The sequence below is a fragment of the Trachemys scripta genome, chromosome 5, assembly GCF_013100865.1.
Source record: "Trachemys scripta elegans isolate TJP31775 chromosome 5, CAS_Tse_1.0, whole genome shotgun sequence".
Classification (NCBI taxonomy): domain Eukaryota; kingdom Metazoa; phylum Chordata; order Testudines; family Emydidae; genus Trachemys; species Trachemys scripta.
The window spans coordinates 60,088,404-60,103,546 of NC_048302.1; the positions used below are offsets into that span (position 1 = coordinate 60,088,404).

General features: G+C 39.9%; 1 protein-coding gene across 1 annotated transcript in view; it reads left to right on the plus strand.

The window, feature by feature from the left end:
• The window catches only part of GUCY1B1 (guanylate cyclase 1 soluble subunit beta 1), a 52,759-nt gene that overhangs the window by 32,352 nt on the left and 5,264 nt on the right, over positions 1-15,143 (plus strand). The window contains exons 6-11 of the mRNA XM_034772913.1: positions 2,606-2,836; positions 4,137-4,253; positions 5,746-5,879; positions 6,807-7,004; positions 10,684-10,921; positions 11,370-11,510. Coding sequence (XP_034628804.1) covers positions 2,606-2,836; positions 4,137-4,253; positions 5,746-5,879; positions 6,807-7,004; positions 10,684-10,921; positions 11,370-11,510 — 1,059 coding nt within the window. The remainder of the gene's footprint in view (positions 1-2,605; positions 2,837-4,136; positions 4,254-5,745; positions 5,880-6,806; positions 7,005-10,683; positions 10,922-11,369; positions 11,511-15,143) is intronic.

Below are 15,143 nucleotides of genomic sequence, written 5' to 3' on the forward strand. Positions count from 1 at the left end.
TTATTTCAAGGAACTTTGAGTAGGATTGTTAGAGTAAAATAAAATGATATGTTCAAGATATTAATATGAGATTAAACCAATAGAACATATGAAATGATACTGGTTTTTAAACATTACACATTAACAGCTGTGGTTTGGAGAAGATGCTTTTAGTTTTAACTATAGGGCCTGATCCTGTAACCCTTATTGCTTTCATGAGTAATGATTGCAAATTCAGGGTCCTTAGTTTGCACACAGTCATGCCCATTGAAACAGATAGAAGATTGCCTTATTTTTTTCCTTTGTTGTGATCAGTAACACACCAGATATTTGCCCAGCTCTGAGCAGACATGCAAAAGTTAAAGACTAGTAATCAACGGACAAATCTGGATGTGTGAAAAATGCCACTCCGCTGCTGCAACGGGTGGGGAGCTTGATGGGCTTGGCAGTGAAGGGGGACAGTCCCAGCAAAAGAGGACAGAGACACTCACTAAGGGACAGTATGTGCTTCTCACCCCAGGAGTCTCTAGGCCAGCTGATTGGGCAAAGAGAGGTGTCGGAGAGAGGTGCTGATTGGACAGCATTCCCCATCTCCCAGGATTTAACACAGTATGGAAGCCATGTGGAACCTCTTTTAACTCAGTTCCAGCAGTCGAACTCAATTCACCAGAACTAGGAATGGGAATCCAGCCTGACAGATGCTGTGGGTATAGCCCAGGGGTCGGCAACCTCTGGCACTTGGCTCGCCAGGGTAAGCACCCTGGCGGGTCAGGCCAGTTTGTTTACCTGACACGTGCGGCTGATTGCAGCTCCCACTGGCCGCGGTTTGCTGCTCCAGGACAATCGGGGCGGCGGGAAGTGGCGCGGGCCGAGGGATATGCTGGTCGTGGCTTCCCACCGCCCCCATTGGCCCGGAGCGGCGAACCGCGGCCAGTGGGAGCCACGATCAGCCAAACCTGTGGACGCGGCAGGTAAACAAACTGGCCCGGCCCGCCAGGGTGCTTACTCTGGCGAGCCAAGTGCCAGAGGTTGCAGACCCCTGGTATAGCCAATCACCTGTTTGGGGGTCATGCAGGAATTTTTCTCCCATGGGCCAATTGGTAGAGGACCAGGGAAGGATTTTTTTTGTTTGGTTGGGGGTTTTTTTGCCTTCCTTGCTGAACCTTCAAGCCACAGTGGGTTAAATAGGAATGCACATAGTACCTACCTGGGAAGGAGTTATTTATTCGTTGCAAAATGTGGCCACATTTCCAGTGCAGTTAGGAGAATGTACAGTTCCCAGAGGTAAAAGACTTGGCAATGGGCCTAGCGATCATGGGATAGGGTGAGACCTTGTGGCCTTGCCGAGCTGAAGTCCCCACCCTGCTGCACCTTCTGTGGCCCTCAGTGGGGAGAGAATACTAGGACTCAGAGAGAGCTGAGTCCCGAGGGTAAGCTACCCTCTGTTATGGGTTGTATGGTAACGAGCCCTGTAACTTCTGCACTGGAACCAGTTAAATATCTAGTATTAAAGAGTATGGAAGATGGGCAGGAAGCGCCCCTTCCCTATATTATAGTTTAATAAAAGTTGTGGCCGGCCACTTAATTCCATGCATCTGTCTGTCCTCATTTCACTTCTGTGTCTGCATCAATAAACACATTCTAACACATCATAACAATTTGTTAAAAAAGAAAACAGTGTATAGTTTGTTAAACGCTCACACTTGTGTATACTTTGGTTTGCTAAAGCCTCATTCTTTAGTAACAGATATTGAGTTACAAATGGGAATAGCCTTGTGCTTTTCTTTAGTTTATTTCTACAAAGTGAGGAGTAATGAGGAATTATTTCTTTGTTATAAGCCAGTTATTTACTATTGTATTTATGTTCTGCAGACATCATAGATTTGATCCACCTTCACTGGTGCAAGTAGGTGCTAATTGCCCCTCCTTGAGCTAGCAGGGGCTGCTCCAACAAGAAGGAATTATTTCACCCTCGGGGAGGGTAGGTGGCTGGTTGCATTGCTGCTTTTTCTTGGAAGTTCACCAGGGTATGGCAGTTTCATACTGTATAAGAGCCCCAGGAATGAAGTCTCCTGAAGCCAAGTGCTGCATGAGCCCATCCTTAGACTAGCCATGCCCTGGTCTCTCCCCAGCCAGCACTGCCTACTTTTGGGGATCCATTGGCCAGGTGCAGGCTCCCCATAGAAATAAAGATGCAGGTGGCTTGGGCAATGCAAAAGCTTCCAGGGGCACTTTCCCTCACAAGAGGTCCTGTGTTCTGGGCTATACCAGCAGACCCAAGCATAATCCAAAGCTGAATGTAGCTCCATATTTCCAGGATCTGGAGATGGTGTAAACATATCCATTTAATTTAGAATTTACAGTTCATATTTGTATGGTCTTCAATTAGTGCCAAGAGCAACTGTGCTTAACTAAAGAAATGTTTTTCCTCCCTTGATTTGTAGAGACTTTTTAAAACTGGAGATTTCTATGGGAATTCTGTATTTTTGCAAGAACTGGAACTCATTATTTTGATATTTATGTATCTATTTTCTCTAAATGTGTTCTTGTCTTTGCAATAGAATTCCAATTTTTAACATGTGATAGAGGTTATTGCTACATGTAGTCTCTCTCTTCTTTTGTCCAGGTTATTCAACAGAGAAATGAAGAGTGTGACCACACTCAATTTTTAATTGAAGAGAAAGAGTCTAAGGAAGAGGACTTTTATGAAGACCTTGACAGATTTGAAGAGAACGGGACCCAAGAGTCCCGCATCAGTCCTTACACTTTCTGCAAGGCTTTTCCTTTCCATATAATATTTGACAGAGATCTGGTGGTAACGCAGTGTGGCAATGCTATATACAGAGTCCTTCCGCAGGTCAGACTATTGTCTTATGTGAACAGCTGCAACAAGTGTTTTAGATATTATTTTAATAACAACACTCAAGTGCTGTTATAATTTCTTATTTATTTATGGTATATTGTTATACGATATATTATGCAAGGGTTAATTGTGAAGACATTAAATAGATTTGCAATTGTCTCTCTACATTACAGTGCAGTGTTTAATTCTCACCTTAAAATGCAGTTGTACTTTGAAAATGGACTATGTAAAAATAGCACCTTCTTCTGGAACACCTCTGGCCTCCATGTATTCAGGGGGTCTTACTTTGACAACAAAAAATGTTTTATTATTTTTCAGGCTTATTAACATTGTAGAGCTAACATCGCTGCAGTATGATTGGGTGCTGAATGCTCTTTTACATCAGCAACATCAATGTTAACTAAGTTCTAATTACCAATTTTTAAGGGCCGATTTCTGACCTCAGTATATGCCTATGAAACCCCACTGAACACAGTTGTTCTTACTTAGGATTGGGAGCCCTGTTATACTATGTACTGTGTAAACTCATAGGATAATGTGGTCCCTTCCCTGAAAAACGGACAATCTAATTTAAGACAAGATGGAGCTAGGGAGTGTAGTAGACAATCTAAGGGAATGGGGGGAGGTCTAATGAGGATAGTGTTAATCAGATCATGCAGTGACATAGGCACTGTGCATATCTTGCTGGTTCTGAATCATTTAAATATTTTTACAATATAGTTAATTTTACTGACCTTTTACCTCACCATTGTGATTTGGTGATTTCCTAGAAATGACTCTTGAGGAGGAATTGGAAAGAAGAGAGGGCAGTGGCTTTTCAGATGAGTTCAAGGTGGTTTACTGAACACATGTAACTAGTGACCTACTGAATATGGTCAGCAGAATCTTTATTACAGGAGATAATAGGTGAGAGAACACAACTTGACTTTTAGACCCTAAGGTGAGTTTGTAGGGAGGGCAGTTAGAAAAAACAGCTTTTTTACTTGTAAAGTGAAGGAATGTTGAGAGACCCCAAACACGATATGGTGCAGTGCTATTTTTGCAGAGTCACTTTCCAGAATAGAATTGCACTTTAAAATACATAGGTACCACAGCCATGACTTGAAAACCATAGTTTAGTCTCATATTTTATATAAAGAATGTACATCTGCATTCTCTATGTCTCTATTCTCTTCCACCTTGCATTGTATCTGAAGTGAAAGAAATACAATCACCATGTGAATATTTTCTGGTTGTAGAAAAATCCTTTATTTCCTTAGAAAATGAGCTTCTGTTTGTCTTGTTTATGTTTTAGCTTCAGCCAGGAAACTGCAATCTATTGTCAGTTTTTTCCTTGGTTCGGCCTCATATTGATATTAGCTTCCATGGGATCCTCTCACATATCAACACTGTCTTTGTATTGAGGAGCAAGGTAACCAAATAACGTTCATCTGGCTTTTGAATAAGTAAGTACATTTTACAAAGATAAGAGATAACTCAGAGGCTCTCAGCAAAAATCTTTTGCACAGTAGTAAGCCCTGAACCCATTCTGTGTCTTGGGCCAAGAAAAAGCCAGATACATGAATTCATATGTGATTATTAGGGTGGGCTATAGATGCAGATACAGGGAGGTGCATACTTTTACATCTATGATGCCTTCTTTACAAACAACGATCCTGTACAATAAATTACATTACAGAACTGCAGCCTTCCACTAGGAGTTACTGTATAACAACAAAAACAACAAGGAGTTGTTGTTATACAGTGGCACCTTAGAGACTAACAAATTTATTTGGGCATAAGCTTTCGTGGGCTAGAACCCACTTCATCAGATGCATGAAGTGGAAAATACAGGGGCAGGTATGAATACATGAAAAGATGGGAGTTGCCTTACCAAGTGTGAGGTCAGTCTAACGAGACAATTCAATTAACAGTAGAATACCAAGGGAGGAAAAATAACTTTTGTAGTGGTAATGAGAGTGGCGCATTTCTAACAGTAGACAAGAAGGTGTTAGTAACAGAAGGGGAAAATTAATTCTAGTTCTGAAGTTTCACACTGGAGTCTGTTTTTGTCAGTCTACTGTTTGAAATGCTTATGCCTAAATAAATTTGTTAGTCTCTAAGGTGCCACAAGGACTCCTCATTGTTTTTGCTGATATAGACTAACACGGCTACCACTCTGAAACCTGCATAACAGCAGTTGCTCCTGGTTTTGGGGGAAAAGCAACTACGTAATAGTTTGGGAGTCCAGCATGTAGCATATCACTGCTTGGGCCCTTCCACACACACACACACTCTTCAACCGCAACATGTTCCCACTTCCTCTTCTATAGACGGGCAAGAGAGCCAGGCAAACTCATGTAAATGAGTGCAGCACATGAAGTAGCAACTGCTACACCAGGTAACTTGTTTATTTACTCAAAGTAATATCCCAGAAGGCTGAAGGAGATGTCTTGCATATGCACTGACAGGATCAGACCCTCAGTTTGAGAAATGACATCTAACAGAGGAAAAGGAGGACAAAAGCAGCAAAGTGCATGCACGCAGTCTCAGTGTCAACATGAGGCAATTAACAAAAACATAATGCAGACAAAAGAAAGTCAGCGCAAGCTAAATATCAAACTGTTTTGAAGAAATCAGAAGAAACTGGGAAGTAGTGGTTGTGTAGGCAAAGAAAGACACTAACGTAATGGAGATAGGATACCTTAGAAAAGTTAAAAATACTATAGTTTGGCATGTTCAAGAAACCAGTTCATTTGGTCTTCAGTGTAGTCTATGCTTCATGTATAGATTCCAGACATCCTGATCTTTCCTCTAGTGAAGGTTTACGTGTGTCTGTTTGCATGTGCACATGCACATGTGCCTGGTGAAGTAACACAGGAATCATTATTGTTATTTAATTATTATCGCTTTTTCATTACAAGGAAGGATTGTTGGATGTAGAAAAGTTGGAGTGTGAAGATGAACTAACTGGCACAGAAATCAGCTGCTTACGCCTCAAAGGTCAAATGATCTACTTACCTGAAGCAGACAGTATTCTCTTTCTTTGTTCTCCAAGGTACTTTAAGCAATAAAAGTACTCTATTTGACAATGTGGAATAGCCACCAAATTGCAAGAGTGTCTCTAAATGCGTGTATGATTACGGAACCTCACTGGACCAGATTCTGTTTTAAGTTATAGTGGTGAAAGGCCAGTGATATAAAGGAGTTGCATGTAGAGAACAGAATGTGGTGCATTCATAAAATCATTCATTACAAACATGGGGACATATTATCCCACCTTTTTCTAAGCAGAACAACTCATTAACTGAGAGGTTTTTAATAAGTCATGACATTTGGTTTATGAATTTCATAACCCTAAGAACTAGGAATCACTTTCTCATCTGGCAACACGCTCGAATAGTAGTTTCAATGCAATTTTCATAGTGAGATGCAGTGTTATTTAAGAATCATCTGGAAAATTAATTTGGAAAATAAATTATGTAATGGACTCACGTCATAGCATGACAACTGTCATCTTGATTGTGACGAGGGATTGAACTGAGGACCTTCAGCGCTAAAAGCATAAACCTTTATAGTTTTGCTAAAGGATCAGTCTTGTAGCAGTGAGATAACACATTCATATCCTTTGTGGAGCAGGCACAGGTGGGAGACTGGTAACACACACTGACCAGTAGATTATAATAGCATTGCTATTATTTGTGTGTGGGGGGGGGGTTATTGTAGACATTTATAAAATGCATCAATCAGGGCTCTGTATGCACCGGTACAATAAAGACATGCATTAATGCGTACAATTACAAGATAGTTGATGGAAGCTACTTGTTTTACCGTACTCCCAATCGTTTAATTAAAAGTATTACCTCACTATTTACCCATTTAACCCCAACCCCTGCTACTAATCAATATTTTAAAGGATTCCTTAGACGAGTTTACTTTAATGTGCATTTCATTTTATAATGAAATACATTTCTCTATATAACAGTGTGATGAACTTGGATGATTTAACTAGAAGAGGGTTATATCTGAGTGACATTCCATTGCATGATGCTACCCGTGACCTAGTCCTTTTGGGAGAGCAGTTCAGAGAGGAATACAAGCTGACTCAAGAACTGGAGATCCTCACAGACAGACTTCAGCACACACTAAGAGCACTGGAAGATGAGAAGAAAAAGACAGACACGTAAGAATTAATTCCCACTTTTAAACTGGAACAAAAACGGCTGGTAATTGTGGAGCCAAGAAAGCACAAACTTTTTTGTCTTTATAATGTTGTATAGTCTGAAGGTTCTCAAACATTAGCTGCAATATAGAATACCACATGCATAGAAAACTGAAGGACTCCTTCCCTTCTTTGCTGTAAAGAGCTAAAAACTAAAGTGAACCAACAGTCCCCATAGCTTTAGAATGACCTAAGAGAGCAGTGTTCTAGAAAAACATCCTACTGAGGATGTGTTAGGCAGAGCTAGTGACAAAGTGCCAATGATGCAGAAATCACTCTATAATTTACTGTGTGCCCTGTAAATAAAGAAGATAATTCATAGGGGTCAGGCCATTTGGAATAACATTGAGAGAAATAATAAAATATTAAGTAATTCTTGATCTACCATATGTAACATTTAATTATGAAAATTTAAATTTGAAAATGACAGAAAACACAATCAGACAACAAGTAATTTGATTTTCTTATTTGAAAACTGTATTACAGTCTATAGGCAGCCAAAAATAAAAGACTATTTAAAGTCCTGCTATGGTATGATGCTATGAATTGGCTTTTCTATGCCTTGTGAGAGTAGAACTAGTGCACAATACATTGAACATGCAAATTATTACTATTACATAATGATCTCTAGACAGGACTCAGAGAGAAGACTAGTTACTGGTAAATTAAGTAACTGGCTCTGAGACAAGCAGGATTTGACTAGTAGTCAAATGTCCTATTTGAAAAATACTCACCAGTGTTGTAGTAGCAAAGTTTCTCCAGGTCTGTCAGTACCTAATAGGGATGTTGACAATGTTCTGCCATCAAGACTGTTGTCCTATTGCTTATCCTGTAGAGTGGTGGTGTCACTGTAAATGAGTGGCAAGGAAATGATGAGTTGAGGAACTGAAAAACGAAGGAAGCTTAAAAAACCCTACTTTTTATTTATGTTTGTTTGACTAGTAGAAACACTTTTAACATCAGTGAACAGTAACCTGTTTGGCACCTAATAGGAAAGGCAGCATCAATTATTGCTCTAACACATGCCAGAAAATAGTCCATAACTATATTTAATGCAACAGAAAGGTTGCACAAAAAATCTAAAAGTTCAGATTCCGGTGACAGTATTCATTGAGCCATGTTGCAAATTCTATGTTTTTTGGCATCTGTATACAACATTAGATTAAAGACATACATAGCAATAATAGTTTCAAGGTGCACATTAAAATAGGAAACTAGGGATTGAAAATGCTGTGTTTGTGTAATGCACAACTTCTGCTGTTAGAAGTGTAGCTTTTGCATTTCTAATTTTTAACTTTGTCCGAACCATTTTTGCATGCAATTTGAGTCCTTTTTTTTTTAAACAAAGAAAACATGTATCTCTTTTAAAATGTTAGCATTTAAATTGTCTCAATTAGGCTTTGAATTTCACACCTCACTGAGGTGAATAGAGTATGAGAGTGGTATGTTCCTACCTTTGCTGCTTCTCTTCTTTAGCTGGAGACATTTTTTTACAAGATTTGGTTAGCAGGGGCTGCAGCACATCAGTATAAGATCACCTTTTTTTTAAATAAAAGTTTAAAATTTCCAGTATATTGTGGAATCCGTTAAAAACTTCAAAATTGTCTTCATGCTAGGGATTGTTTCCTGTCTACAGTATCAATACAGTTCTTTGTTTTGCTATGGTTTGTTTTTTGGAGGCTTATGCGATTTGAGTTTGTGAGGCTTTTAAAATCTCCCTGACCCAAACTTGGCTCGGATCCTGCGATCCGATCTATATGGGCAACCCCCCATCCTCACACAGTGTCCCATTGTGGTTAGTGGGACTTCATGCAGGAAGAGGAGGCCACCTGCACAGGGCTGATTGCAGGAGTGGGATCTCTCTGAGCAGCAGTCTGAGAGCATCAACTCCAATACTCAAAAATGTAATGAGAGAAAACGTGCAGTGATATCACAAAAGGCTTTAATAATATTTAAGTGGATGCATTTTGGACATGCTCAGAGGTGATTTTTCTGTTGCTGCTAATGTGTATTTATAAATTATTCTTTTCCTCATCAAAACCTAGAAAAGTATATACTCTTCAGTAGGGATTTTGGGTCCAATTCTGCCAACTTTGCTTACTTGTAAACTCACTTAAGTCTGATAGATGTTAGTATCATCAGATGGCAAAACAATTCTGCCCAGGGTTTTCAGAACAGACTTACAGCAAAAATGACAGAAGTTTGAAACTTAGCATAGAAATAGGACTCAGCCATCCAACCTTTACTTATGAAAGTAGCCCTTGCTCATGTAAGTAGCTCCAGTGAAATCTCTTGAATTTGCTGTCCCTGACACCAGAACTCTACCTCATTCTTTGTACTTGGTGATGGCAAGGACCAAGATACATGATTTCTTGTGTGACATTGAATAAAGGGAGAGAAAACTCCTTGCACACTCTTTCCCTCCCTTTTTCCACACATGCAGAAGGTACCACAATCATACCCATCAGCTGCAAGAGAGTTTAGAATTGTGTAGGGAGATCAGGGACGTGTAAAACCAGTTTAAGTAATTCCAGTAATTGAGACTGAACACTTTGATGTATTTAAAATAAAGTAATTTTAGAAAATTCCATCTATTATTCTTTGGGGAAATGCATCCATCCATTATTCTTATCTCTCTTCCTCATCTTTCTCATCCTGTTTATTCCTTTCTTCTTAACTTCCATGTCTCTCTTTGCCTGTAATGTTTATTGCAGGCTGTATAACCAATGAGATCTGCCAGAACTTTAAAATGCATAATTTTAGATTGCAAAGTAGTATCATTTTTTCTGAGTTACCATCAGATTTTTTTTGCTAAGTCCTGAATTGTTACCGCTTTGGCAAATTGCTGAGTTTGAGTTCTGTACAGTGGCAGATGAAAAGCTGAAAAGGGGTGAACATGGGGGTAGAATATGGGCCTATGTATATGATTTAGTTTTTAATTTGCATTGTGATTTACAATATACGGGGGGAGGGATAGCTCAGTGGTTTGAGCATTGGCCTGCTAAACCCAGGGTTGTGAGCTCAATCCTTGAGGGGGCCACTTAGGGATCTGGGGCAAAATCAGTATTTGGTCCTGCTAGTGAAGGCAGAGGGCTGGACTTGATGACCTTTCAAGGTCCCTTCCAGTTCTAGGAGATAGGATATCTCCATTAATTTATTTATACACTGTTTTCTTTTTGTCATATGGACTGTTCGATTTGTTGAAAAAAATGTAATAAACCCTAAGGGTGAGGTACTACACTTGTGTAAATTGGTGTAGATCCATTGAAATCGGTGGAGCAAAACCAAGTTACACTGTCTGAGGATCTGACCCACATACTTTAGGAATAAGAAAAAAGTAGTACCAGGTATCTTTAACAGATTATGTCAAAGGAATTATCAATATATTTCTTAGTAGTTAAGTGGTGGCTTTGATCTATTAGCACGTGTGTTTGTAATGTAATTGCTTTAACCATATGAACCACACTGATGTATATGAGAGCCTGGTGTTTAAGGAATAGACTCCAGTATAAGCCTCATACATCACTTAACTGTTGGAAATCATTAATGTATAATAACCCCTCAGGGTCATATTTAAATAATACATTTATTTTCTCTCTCTCTCTCTCTCTCATATCCCTGACTTATTTTACCTGTCTAGATTGCTGTATTCTGTCCTTCCACCATCTGTTGCAAATGAACTAAGACACAAGCGTCCTGTGCCAGCTAAGCGGTATGATAATGTGACCATTCTCTTCAGTGGTATAGTTGGATTCAATGCATTCTGCAGTAAACATGCCTCTGGAGAGGGAGCCATGAAAATTGTTAATCTTTTAAATGACCTTTACACAAGATTTGATATTCTGACTGATTCACGAAGGAATCCATTCGTTTATAAGGTAAACATGAGATTTTAGGGCATTGCTACTGTGTTGCTATAAGGTAGTTTCATAAAATAAATATAATCTCAGTTCAGTCCATTGACTTTACATGTTTTTACAACTTTAGTGTGGATTTAGTCTACAGTGAAGAAAAGAACACGTCCACTGCTAGTTTTAACAATATACAGAGTGAAGAACTCTTATTTGGAACTTTGAACATTGAAATAAATGCATGCAATCATTAAAATAAGTACTTTTTTGGTAAATAAAGGTAGAATAAGCTGCTAATCATCAGTAGTGAGCTCTCCAACTAATTTTAAGAAGTTGTATACATGAATCTCCAAGAATGTGTTAGGAATATGGAAAAAGATGAAGGGAAAAGTATTTGAAGTGTCTAGCATTCTTAAAAGAAATGTCACAGTAGCTCTAGCTTTCTGAAGTATAATTGCCAAACATGTTTTGATAGGTGGAGACAGTTGGAGACAAGTATATGACAGTGAGTGGTCTACCAGAGCCATGCATTCATCATGCACGATCTATCTGCCACCTGGCATTGGATATGATGGAAATAGCAGGACAGGTTCAAGTAGATGGAGAGCCTGTACAGGTTAGTATTTGTCCAGGATTCAGTAAAGACCTGTTGAATTTTTAAAAAACCCACCACTGAGATACAATAAAACTCAAAGTCCAGTCTTCACAAGTTTTATTATTGCTAGAAGATGAGCGATCTTTTCAGTGATATGAACAAACAGAAATATGTGTGATATGTATAACCTATCCCTCCCCAAGCCCCAAAACATAGTTACTGTGTTTACCAATCTTAAGGACCAAATCCTGTCCATAGCCATGTATGTTTGGCTGCCATTAATTTCAGTGCAAGCTGCAACTGCCCATCTGAGTGCAATATGTATTTGCTTGAAGCACAGAGAATAGAATGATAGTGTTCTCTCAACAAAGCATTTTGATTCTGGTTCCGAGCCACCAGCCGGCATGGGAAAATCTTTCATTCTAGAGCAATGTATGTTTCCTTAGGCATTTGTTGAAGTGGAGAATGGCAGTACTGTGACTACTAGAAGTTACATTTTGAATTAACACAGAATTAGACGTCTTGTAATAATCTCTCATTTTCAGAAAAATAACTGATGGATAAACAGGCACATTCTCATGTACATGAATGGAGTTGCCCCTGCTTCTGCCAGTAGCTTATTAGGTCCTGGGTGTTTCACTGTATTTGTGAGTATAGAAGTGGAGAAGGCCTGATTTGATGCTCTGCAATAACTGAGAAGTCTTTTAAAGGACTTAGCCCATTCTTCATAGTGAGAAGCTTCTTTGCTAATAAGCATTATGTCTGTATGAAACTGAGCCACAAAAACCCCACCGAACAGATACTATTTTTGTAGGGTTCTTTAAGTGTATGTACCATGATTCACTTGTGACCTTTTTATCACTGAATAAAATCATTATATATTAAATGGTTGGGATCCTCCATAGGTAAGAAATCCTGCTGGCTCATAGAATCATAGAATATCAGGGTTAGATAGACCTCAGGAGGTCATCTAGTCCAACCCCCTGCTAAGCAGGACCAAATCCCAACTAAATCATCCCAGCCAGGGCTTTGTCAAGCGTGACCTTAAAAACCTCTAAGGAAGGAGATTCCACCACCTCCCTAGGTAACCCATTCCAGTGCTTCACCACCCTCCTAGTGAAAAAGTTTTTCCTAATATCCAACCTAAACCTCCTCCACTGCAACTTGAGACCATTACTCCTTGTTCTATCATCAGGTACCACTGAGAACAGTCTAGATCCATCCTCTTTGGAACCCCCTTTCAGGTAGTTGAAAGCAGTTATCAAATCCCCCCTCATTCTTCTCTTCTGCAGACTAAACAATCTCAGTTCCCTCAGCCTCTCCTCATAGGTCATGTGCTCCAGCCCCCTAATCATTTTTGTTGCCCTCCACTGGACTCTTTCCAATTTTTCTACATCCTTGTAGTGTGGGGCCCAAAACTGAACACAGTACTCCAGATGAGGCCTCACCAATGTCGAATAGAGGGGAATGATCACATCCCTCGATCTGCTGGCAATGCCCCTACTTATACAGCCCAAAATGCCGTTAGCCTTCTTGGCAACAAGGGCACACAGTTCACTCCTATCCAGCTTCTCATCCACTGAAACCCCTAGGTCCTTTTCTGCAGAACTGCTTCCTAGCCATTCGATCCCTAGTCTGTAACAGTGAATGGGATTCTTCCGTCCTAAGTACAGGACTCTGCACTTGTCCTTGTTGAACCTCATCAGGTTTCTTTTGGCTCAATCCTCTAATTTGTCTAGGTCCCTCTGTATCCTATCCCTACCGTCCAGTGTATCTACCACTCCTCCCAGTTCAGTGTCATCTGCAAGCTTGCTGAGAGTGCAGTCCACGCCATCCTCCAGATCATTGAAGTTATTGAACAAAACCGGCCCCAGGACCGACCCTTGGGACAGTCCGCTTGAAATGGGCTGCCAACTAGACATGGAGCCGTTGATCAATACCCATTGAGTCCGACGATCTAGCCAGCTTTCTATCCACCTTATAGTCCATTAATCCAGCCCATACTTCTTTAACTTGCTGGCAAGAATACTGTGGGAGACCGTATCAAAAGCTTTGCTAAAGTCAAGGAATAACACATCCACTGCTTTCCCCTCATCCACAGACCCAGTTATCTCCTCATAGAAGGCAATTAGGTTAGTCAGGCATGACTTGCCCTTGGTGAATCCATGCTCACTGTTCCTGATCACTTTCCTCTCCTCTAAGTGCTACAATGTTCTTGTAGAATTATAAATTTGGAGCCAGCTGTTACAGTATATGAATTGGGCTTTGTTAAAAATGTAGTGAAATAACTGCAAGATTTTCCCAGTTCCAAATTAGTTTGTATATGTACAGGGTTTCATGGAAAGGGACAAGTTTTTAATTCTGAGTCAGTGTACCTCATAATTTATATGGAAAAATGTAGGATGGTGCCTTCCACTTAATTCAATAACTGCTTAATTTAATCAAAACAGGAACCAAACTATTTGTTTTAAAAATAATTACTCCCACCCATTTTTTGATTACTTTAGGCATGAATTATGAATAATTCAATCATCATTTATAGAAAGAGGCCATTTTTCAAGGCTCCATTGGAAGTACTCATGATTTACACCAGTTTTCCTGAGAGTGGAATCAAGCCCCTCGTTAGCAAAAATAGAAATTCTTTTGAATGCAGCAGAAATAAAACAATCTCACAGAGGACCTATTTTAACAAGAGGTGGGCTCTCACTCTGGAGAAGCTCTATTGGATATATGCTCCTGTAATAGAGAATTTGGCCTGATGATTTTACCAAAAAGCTGTGTAATTCAGACATTATTATTAATATTATAAGTACTGCCCTGTGCTATCCAAGATGTGCTGTGCACCTTGGTGATCAGATGGGGTTAGTCATTAATTTCAGGCAATGGACTTGGTGAAAGGAAAAGGAAGACATTCTATCACCCTTGCAGATGTGTTCATACCTGAGATTTTTGAGTTAGGTATCTGTGTGCTCAGTTCAGATTAGCAGTTAGCATTTATAAAGACAGTATGCAATATGTTAGACTTAAAAGTTGCTCATTACTCTAAGTTTTAACTTCAAAATCCTTATGTTCCTTTTTTAAACAAGAATATATGTATATATATATATATAAAAGTCACCTTGTGTCCTGTGCACCTAATATGTAAAGCTCTGTGTTTGAAGTCTCTAGGTGGCTTAGGTAACATGAACAGTAGCCAAATTCTGCTCTGAGTTACACTGACAACTCATTAAAATCAACGAGTGTATTCTTATGCTCTTCCTTTGGGGGGTGCAACACAAAACTCACAGCCTGGGCATGGGACTACGGTGATGTGAAGCCACCTTTGTATTCTTCCAGTTGTGGGCTGCTACAGAGGTTGAAACGACACCTGATGTAACTTAGATAGCCCTGGAGGGTTCCTATAGGTGGCAGTGCCACACAGAATCATCCTAACAGCTTCCGCTGTGGACCTTAGTCTCTATTCCCCACCACCAGCACACTTCTGCTCCAGGATTTGTGGAGTGGGCCTCAGAAGAGAGCCTGCAGTCGTCAGTATCCTGTGCCAAGATAATTCTTCTCCAGCCGAATCTGCCATTATGCTTTGAAAAAGTGGGCCTGATTTTCCACTGCCGTGCACTTTGTGCAGTCATGTACAGGTGTGCAAAGTGGGTGTAG